Source organism: Apis laboriosa, unplaced genomic scaffold, assembly GCF_014066325.1.
Source record: "Apis laboriosa isolate Shangri-la unplaced genomic scaffold, ASM1406632v1 scaffold1167_cov151, whole genome shotgun sequence".
NCBI lineage: Eukaryota > Metazoa > Arthropoda > Insecta > Hymenoptera > Apidae > Apis > Apis laboriosa.
In genome coordinates this window covers 24,097-33,858 of record NW_025220955.1, presented here as the reverse complement: position 1 = coordinate 33,858, position 9,762 = coordinate 24,097, and the positions used below count along the sequence as shown (strand labels likewise).

At 26.4% G+C, this 9,762-nt stretch overlaps 2 protein-coding genes across 2 annotated transcripts; one reads left to right on the top strand and one right to left on the bottom strand.

The window, feature by feature from the left end:
- Window positions 1-188: 188 nt before the first annotated feature.
- On the top strand, window positions 189-6,048 carry LOC122716660 (folliculin-interacting protein 1). The gene is made up of 12 exons (XM_043939955.1): window positions 189-767; window positions 1,703-1,904; window positions 2,032-2,121; window positions 2,199-2,278; window positions 2,374-2,444; window positions 2,537-2,656; window positions 2,748-2,979; window positions 3,128-3,460; window positions 3,524-3,608; window positions 3,703-4,991; window positions 5,065-5,521; window positions 5,663-6,048. The coding sequence occupies exons 1-12, from the start codon at window positions 667-669 to the stop codon at window positions 5,873-5,875; spliced, it is 3,273 nt and encodes a 1,090-aa protein (XP_043795890.1). The 5' UTR covers window positions 189-666; the 3' UTR covers window positions 5,876-6,048.
- A 663-nt stretch (window positions 6,049-6,711) lies between these two features.
- LOC122716604 (T-complex protein 1 subunit delta) lies at window positions 6,712-9,631 on the bottom strand. The gene is made up of 9 exons (XM_043939856.1): window positions 9,326-9,631; window positions 8,893-8,945; window positions 8,692-8,781; window positions 8,371-8,622; window positions 8,164-8,259; window positions 7,925-8,086; window positions 7,495-7,839; window positions 7,127-7,378; window positions 6,712-7,040 (listed from the first exon to the last, which is right to left on the bottom strand). Exons 1-9 carry the CDS (start codon window positions 9,432-9,434, stop codon window positions 6,795-6,797), a joined length of 1,605 nt encoding a protein of 534 aa, XP_043795791.1. The 5' UTR covers window positions 9,435-9,631; the 3' UTR covers window positions 6,712-6,794.
- Between the last annotated feature and the right edge of the window lie 131 nt (window positions 9,632-9,762).

The window sequence follows — 9,762 nt, the reverse complement described above, 5'->3', positions numbered from 1 at the left end:
ATATATATATATGCAATGAGTAAACAATATTTTTTAAAGTTCTTGGTTCTCTTTCTAAAATAACATCTTTTTCTACAGATTTTTCTACTTTACACTTCTTGTTTTATCGAGATTTTTTAATATAATTTTTTTTTATATAAAAAATAAATAGGAAACTTACTAACCATTTGAAACTGTTATGTTATCGTCTTGAAAATATTTTATCGTCTAATAACTTTTAAAGTGAAAAAAAATTCAAATATGATTGCAACGAAATCGTTAATATTGATGAGTACTGCACTCTTGCGGTACATTCTATAACTTCTATCATAATCAAATTATCATGCGCAGTCAATAATCATTTCGATTGTACGAATTTGTTTTTTTTCCTATTCTTATCATGCTTTTGATATTTTTATCAGTATTTCATTGAACCGGTTCCCTGGCCTGTAAGAAGTGAAATAAATAGTGACAGCAAAGAAAGAAAAGAGCCGGAAAACATTCCATTCGATGTCGACTGAACGGGACATAGTAATCTCGGGCAATCATATGACTCCTCCGCACGTGACTTTATTTACAGTTGACTGATACTCGTGAACATGTATGGTGCAGTTCCTTGTGACATGATAGACCGAAAACGAAACAAAGTTAGCAAGCAATGCGGTAGCTATAAACGATCGTTCGTTTATGATGCCTTTGCTTGATAAGCTGTTCCTTTCGAGGAAGAGTTTCAAAAACAACGTTCAAACTATTGTAGCATCAAACGTTGGAACAGAAGAAGATGATAGGTGAGAATAGTTGCCTATTTTTTTTTTTTGAATATACCTCGTTATTTATTCCCATTCATTTTATTCGTACGTATCTTTTTATATCGTCATTGTTCTATATTTATCGATCTTATTCATGCTTTCGATATCTATTGCTAACATAGCGTATCGATCATCGAAGCCTTCCATATTATTCTAATAATTATTTTACATTTTTTCTATCAGAGAAAATCAATTTTTATTGAAAAAAGAGAAAAAAATATATTACTTGCCATTTTTTTTGAAGTCCATATTTTCGATCTACCTTAACCTATTTTGTGTTACGATCGTTTCTATTTGTCCGTTGGCGGGAGACATAATCTCATCGTTACTAACATGCTCGTGACTTGGCTTATGCATCGATCTGCAAAATTGACCTCTATATATTAATTCTTTACGAATATTTATTCTAAACATTTTTAATCTATTTAAACATTTATATTGCACATTTATTATTTATATTTTTTTTTATTATATTTTAATAAAAAAAAATTATATCTTTATTGAGATTTTGATATAACATAAATAAATACTGAATAAAAATATTTAATAAGAGATTTAAATTATTTATTATAAATTTTACTAAATTTTGCATGATAGGAATATTATTTTTAATAATCGTGAAATTGTTATATACTTAAAATTGATATTTGCTATACATAGATTATAAAGTTACATAAGGAAAACTAACTATATTATTTCAGTATAATATTAGAAGATTACAAGTTAAGATTAAGATATTGTTTCATACAATTTCTCGTGTAATCTCATGTGAAACAAGTTTATTTTATTTATTTACATGATTTTTTTAATATACCATGATTTATTAGCATGATAATATTTTTTAAAGATCATAATAAATTCTTTATTTTTGATATTATTATCAGTTTGCATTGTATGATTTTCAATATTTGTAGAATTTCAGCGTTATGCATTGGAGCAAGTCGAGTTCGAATCTTATTGTTTCGAGAATGCGAATGGCGCGGAAGAAAACTTCTTTTTGATTCTCTTTCTTTGGAGAAAAAATGGTGTAAAAATAAAACAGCTATGTTTAAGCTTAAAAACAATATTGGCTCGAATGATGATTCAATTAATCTCGGAAACAATCGTATCTTTGAGGTAATGAAAAATTATTAAAAAAAACATAATTTTTAATTAATATTATATAAAAAATTGTATAATTTAATGAAATATAAAAATATATTTTTCAAAATATTATTTTATATAAATAATTATAAATTTTTAGCGAGAAAAAATAAGCGAAGATGATGTGAGCTTATTAAGCGAAATGGTATTTGGTACTGTGGCGATGACATACAGAGGATCTTCATTTAAGGTAAAATATAAAAACAAAATTGAAAATAAATGATATTAATATTTTATAAAATAATCTTTCTTATGTTTATTTTCAAGATCCATTCAATGAATTCACCATCTTGCATCATGTGCACAAAAGTTTTTCCAATTACAGAACACAATATATGCAAACAGAGGTAAACTTATTCGTTCTTAATAAGATAGTTATCGATTTCACATTATAGTTGATATATGGATACAATATTTAATTTATTATTCAATCATGTTTCAGCGAGAAAGTTTCGGACGAAGGATTAGGTCGTTCCGTGAATTTTGATTCTAATTCTAGTATGCAAACCATGTGTATGTAGCATTTGCAAAATAATATTATAATATCATTAATTTAAATTAAGTCAATTGAAATTAAATATATATGTGAAAATTTAATTTTTCAGTATCTCGACCAAGTTCTGGAAATTTATCGGGATCAGAATTAAACGCTGATATCAGAAAAAATTCTACTTGTTCTAGTACTGGTAGTGGATGGAATATAGATATACCACCACCATCAGGGAGTAAGTTAAATATATATATCGATTCAAATTGAAAATGTAAAAATGATTTATTGGCATTTATTTTTTGAGATGTAATGCGATATTAATTCAGGTTCACAATCGTTGGAAAGTAATGGATCCTCCGGTATTGGTAGTCTTTCAAGTTTACGTCGAAGATGGTTACGATCAGCATCTACTTCTTTAACACGATCAGATTCCGATGATACTTTCGGAATTCAATATTGGACTGAGAATGGAAGTGATAATAAAAATAGTCATGTTAAACATCATAAAACAAGACTTGGATTAACGATGTTAGTGCAACTAGCTGAAGGTCATGAAAGGTTGAAATTTAACTTAAGATTATTAATTTTATTATTAAGAATATTTTAATTATTAATTTAATTTATTTTAATTTTAACTTATCTCATTTTACGTAAAAATTTATTAAATCAAAAATAATAATTTAAAAAAGTATGTTTTGCATTACAGAAAAATAGAAACTTGTCTATTAGAGCACATGGCTTTATTAGAAGGAATGCTGGATCGTTTACGATATTTTTCTATTGAATCAGGTAATATCAATGTTCAAAATAAAGGAATGCAGCTTCCTGAACGACTCTATAGATCTTCTTCACGAATTATTGTTTCGTTATTGCGTTTACTTACAAATATAAACGCAGATTTATATTCACGCACACCTTTATTATGGCATGATGTATTACTTAATTCAGTGAAAATAGAACATAAAATGAGTATATTGCATCATAGTTTGGAACAAATGTGTCAATTGCTAGATAATACTGATACAAAATCGACTAATTTGTAAGTATTTAAATGAAAAATACTATGCTTTTAAACTGAAATTTTAACATTTATATATTTTAGTTTTTTAAGTACTGTTGTAACTGCTGTTTTAACGTATCATCTTGGTTGGATATATACTACACTGCCAATTCATAATCGACAATTGGTAAATAATTCAGATCTTTTTTATAATTCCTTGCTTTAATTCAATATGCCATGTCATACTTAGGAACAAAATATATTTATTATATTTTTTTCAGATGGAGAAATTAGGTACCTGGTATCCTTGTAATCCATTATGGGCTCAATTAGGTGACTTATATGGTGCATTAAGTAATCCTATCAAGATTGCACATACAGTTGTTGCGGGTGATCCTCAAAAAGTTAATTTGATTAATTCTGTTTTATTTTTTTTATCATATTTCATTCGTAGTGGAGTAGTGCAGAAACGACAAGAATATTGTTGCGTTACTGAACAAGATATTCAAGAAGCTGCAAATCTTCTAGAACAAGCGAAAATAAAACGACCGCATTTATTCACAACAAAAATAATGTGTAATGATCGAGAATCATTGACATCACATGTACACACATCTACTAGAAAAAAAATTCCTATACAAGAGGTTTCATATGATACAGAAAGTGACAATGCTATTATGCAAAATTCTTATCCTCAATATAATGTCGAAAGATTAAGAGTAGAAGGATCTATTAGCTCTCTTAAACGTAGCATTACAATGGAATCAAATCTAGATTCATTTGTGTTGAAACCATCAGAATTTGAAAGAAATACAAAATTTACTTTGAAAGAATTTCCTCAAGATAATGATAGCAATGTAAAGAATATTGTTGACAAAAAAACTTGTGCATCAAACAAAGTTAAAATAATAGTTAATGAAATTGTATCACAAGATATCGACATGACAAAGACTGATATACAACATTATTCTGAAGTTTCTCTGCGAAATTTTGAAAAAAAAATGGATGGTGATGATTTAGAAGAAACATATATAAATTCTAAAATAGATACTTTTCAAGAATTTGATGGTACGCGTACATTAAAATTATATTCCACTAGACCAGAATTTGAAACTGGTCAAAGTACAGTTAACGAGATGAAAGATTCCTATGTCTTTTTTACACTTGGTGATGAAGAAAAGTCTGTGAAAACATTGTCACGACCGCGACTTGGATATAATTGTCAATGTTCATATATGTTCACAAGGGTACCAAGTACATCTGCACAATTGCCGGAAGGTGTATTGAGAAAAATTATTCAAAGAAATTTTCCTGAATCATCTAAAAGTATTCAATCACCAGGAGTATCTTCAAGATCTTTAAGGTTTTGTCAAAGATGTAACGGGGAAGGCTATATACCATCACAGAATTATGATAATTATAAACAAGTTCTTGAAACTCCTACAAATGCAACAGAAGTATTACGTACTTGTGGTAATACTGTAGGCGATGGAAATGTTGGATTATCTAGATCAAATAGTCTAGAAACTTTGATGGAAGCTAGCAGTGTCGTTGAATTACCTATGCCGCGGTTAGTGTCGCGGACTATAATAAATATTGACAACAGATAAGATTAATTGTAGATGTAAAATTTCTAATTACAGAACAAAAAAAATAAAGAAGACTGATTTACCCCAGGATACTGGTTTTACAAGGACACTTCTACAAAATAATATAAAATCTGAAGAATCACAGGGATTAAATAATTCTGAATCATCCTATACATGGGGTTTAGTTTTACAAGGTTTATTAAAAAAGAAAAAAAGAAGAAAAAAGAAAGTTGTTCAGCAAGAAGAAAATAAAAATGAATCTGAAATAAATAAAGAATGGTGGTACTGCATACGTGAAGAATGTCTTGCCAGTGTACGTTTTCCGATTATTGATCAATCAATTGCCGAATCACTTTGTATTTTAGCCGATTTAGATACTTGGCATGTTGGAATTATATCTAATAATATGCCCTTACATACTGCGCCATTACCGATTGGGATGTCAAGACTTGTAGCCAATATGTTGGAAAGCTTTGCTTATTTATGGCGAAAATATCGCTCAGCTTCGCAAGTAAGAAATCATATTATTATTAATTTTAAGTATTAGAAATATCAAAAAATGTTTTAAACATATAAAAATATTTAAAATAATTATTTTATTTAAAACAAGATAGCATACAATATATATTTATAATTTTTATTTCAATTATAGTGTATAGGTATATTGGAAGCAAAACTAAAAGAAATGTGGCTAAAAAGTGAAGCATTAGCAGAAATGTTATTAACAACAGAAATATGTGATGCTAGTATTGCAAATCTGACGTATGCTCTCGATCTCGATGCAGCAGATGTACCACTTTTACTCGCAGTTGCAACTTCACATACACCAGAAATAGCCCAGAGATTTGGTCTCACACTTACTTGACTATATCTCATTTTTATCATGATTTTTATTTTAGGACATGAAGTCCTTTATTGTCCAATATAGAGTAAGCTATAAGTAAGCTATATATATATTTTATTATTTGTTTATAAAATATAATTGTAGATTATTTTATTGGGCGATATATCCCAATAAATTTTAAAATTTTTTAAATGGAAAAGTATATAAATGTTTAAAACATTTTTCTGATAAATTATATTAAAATTTAAACCAAATGTTTGTTATATATGTCTTAAAATATTTTAATTTATTGTGCAATATGTAGAAACATCTAATTTGCATTTAAATATTAAATTTTAAATATATATTTTATATTAAAAGGATTTTAGAATCTTTAAAATTTTATAAAATTATCAATAGTATTAATATTCAATTCAATGAATGATACATTTTATTAAAAATAAAAATGTACAAAAAAAAATATAATCTTTTTAATCTTTAATATTATATGTATAAAAATTATATTTGTTTTTTTACATGACATAAAAAGCTTAAATTTAACTCTGCAAAAATGAATAATAAAATTTAAATTAATTTTTGTACTTCTGTGTTTTGTTCAACATTAATTTTCAAAAATCATACAAAATAAAAATAATTTTTTATATGCAGTTTATTATTTTTATTAAGAAAGTAACTTTCATTCCTCATAATTGTATATATTATTTAGTATATATTAATATTAATGAAATTAAAAAATATAATTTATATAAGAAGAATATAAAATAAATTGTTTTGTGAAAGCAGATTTATTTTATTTTAAAATACAATGAAAAAAACAATTCGATTTTATTAGTTTAATAAATCATAAAAATATTAGAAGCTAAATATGAAATCAAAAATGTAATGTGATATTTCATAATCCAGACAAAATTTAAATTTTGCAATTTAAATTTGATACAAATTATTGATTTGTATTCACAATATCATCGATTTTTAATATACTGCGAACAGTTTCTGAAGCAAGTGTAATAGCACTTGTAGAAACTAAAAGTGGTTGAATCACGTTTTCTTCTAAAATATTAGTAATTGAACCTTTTCTTACATTAATTCCAGTAGTATGTTCACCTTTAGCATGCCGATTTCGAAGTTCTGTTACAGTTGCAATAGGATTTAATCCTGCATTTTCTGCTAATGTTGATGGAATTATCTATAATTTCGAAATACATATTTAAAAAATGTTAAAAATTTACATGTATTTCTTACTGAACTATAAAAATGTTATACATAATTTACCTCAAATGCGTTTGCAAAAGCATTAATGCAATAAGCATCAACACCTGTTAAAGTTTGGGCATATGCTCCTAATTTTAATGCAAGTTCTATTTCAGGTGCACCACCTCCAGCAATTAAAGCTTTTTGCTTCACTAAACAGCGCACTACGCATAATGCATCATGCAGGGAACGTTCTGCTTCTTCTAGAACCAATTTGTTACTGCCACGTACAAGAACTGTTACTGTAGGCCCAGGATTTTGTATTTTAGTAATCTACAAAATAAAAAAAAAAAATAAAGAAACAGAGTAAAATAATTAAAAAAATAATATTTACAGTAGAAAAATATTATTATAATTTTATATAAATTATATTTTTTAAATATATTAACCTTAACAAATTTAGAGCTTCCGGTTTGTACTTCTTCGCATAATTCTGCATTAACAAGATTTTCAGCAACAAAATGATCTAATGATGCAATTGGTCTGCAACCTAATGTTTTGCATACAAACGAAATATCTTCGCGCTCAATATCTTTAATTACCATAACTTTAATTTTATCTAAAAAGTGTATAGCTAAATCACTAACAGCATCACGAAGAATAGATTTTTGTACCAAGAGTACATTACAACCAGTTTTTTTAATTTGTTTTACAATATTTAATATATAAGTCCTTTCTTCTTTTAAAACGCGATCCATTGCAGCATAATCAGATACAATTACATTATGATCCATCTAAACCAATAAAAATGTTTTGCTTATAAATCGAATTTTGTATTTATATTCACATTCACATATTCTTCTTTTTTGTAGTACTTACATCCGTTTTAGGTGGAGAAATGCAAAATTGAATTAAACCTATTTTTGCTTTTTCAATACGCTTTGGTCCATTAACATTACAGGATTTCTGTGTAAAGATTAATCCTTCTACAAGTTCAGTATCTTCAACTGTGCCACCTAATTTTTTGATTACTTTTATATTCTATAAATGTAATAATATTAAAATATAAACTTAATATATTTGTTACTTAAATATAATTTAAATATTTATTTTCTTACATTGAGATCTACAGTACTTTCTTTTCCTTCTTCAGTAACTTTTAATACTGCATCTACAGCTAATGGTGCTAAAAGACTTGATTGTTGAAAGACAACCTTAAAAAGAAATATTCTATATTAATATTTTTTTATGAACTTAGAATATTATTTGAATTTAAATTTATATTTTATAAGTATTTCAAAATAACATTTAACATAAATATATACCTTTGAATTCAAGGAGGTTGCTGCAGCTCTAATTAATGATTGTTTATCTCTTAAATCAACAGGAATAGACATACTTGTCAATATCTCTACAGCTTTAGCTGCAGCTTTTTGAAAAGAATCACTAATTAAAGTAGGATGTATTCCCTTCTGTAATAAACGTTCTGCAGCTTCCAAAAGGGAACCAGCTATGACAACAACACTAGTAGTACCATCTCCAGCTTCAACATCTTGTGCTTTTGATAATTCAACTAACTAAAAACACAAAAAGATAAGAAAGTAAAAAGATTATTTTTAATGTTTTTAATGTTAATAAAAAATTACCATTTTTGCTGCAGGATGTACAACATTCATTTCCTTTAAAATAGTAGCACCATCATTTGTAATTGTAACTTCTCCATTTCCTGCTTGAATCTAAATATATATAATAAAATATAATTACTATATAAAATAACTTAATTAAAAATAATTAAAAATAAAAGAAGAAGTTTAATTAATACAGATAACATATAGATTTAATTTTACCATTTTATCCATTCCTCTGGGACCAAGACTAGTACGAATTGCATCACTAACAGCTGAAATATTAAGTATCTTTTAGATAAAAATTTTATCCAAAAATATATAAATATACATCAATATAATTATTATAATTTATTCATAAAATTTGAATAAAAAATTTAAATTTAAATAATTTCAATTATTACATATACACACACATACATGTATGCAGGTTACATATATATATATATATATATATATATTATATTCATTTAAATATATTTAATATGTTTTAAATTTTACAAAATCAATTTTAATATTTCTTTTAGATTTGTAATGATAAAGTGATTACAGTATGTTAAATATGACCATATAAAGTAAAATTTTTAGAAGTATAAAAAATAATCGATGAAGAGTGAAACATTTAAAATATATTTTAATATTATTATGTATTTACCTTTTGCAGCATTAATATTGCTGCTACGAATATCCGTTGGCTTACTTTTATCTTTATAAGCTTGTCCATGAGCATTTCGCCCATCGCCGCTTGCCGTAATTGCAGTCATTCTCGACAAATTAGTTACGTTTCTTAAGTCGGGTTGATTGCGAAGTTTATACGCGAGTTTGTAAGGAACTTCGTTCCTCTGTGTATTGGAAATGGTTTCTCGCGACACTTTTTCTTATAATTTATCAAACACTTTAAGAAAAAATATAATTCTTCTCAATATTAAAGCACGGTTGAAACACGCCGAAGAAACGACTGGAAACCTCAGACTATAAATCTTTGAGATTGGATGTATCGATATGAAATATAATATAAAATATATAAAATGTGTAGTACTGTTCAGTATTACATAGTGATTCGCCAAAGAAAGTTCTAAAAGTTCGTATTAT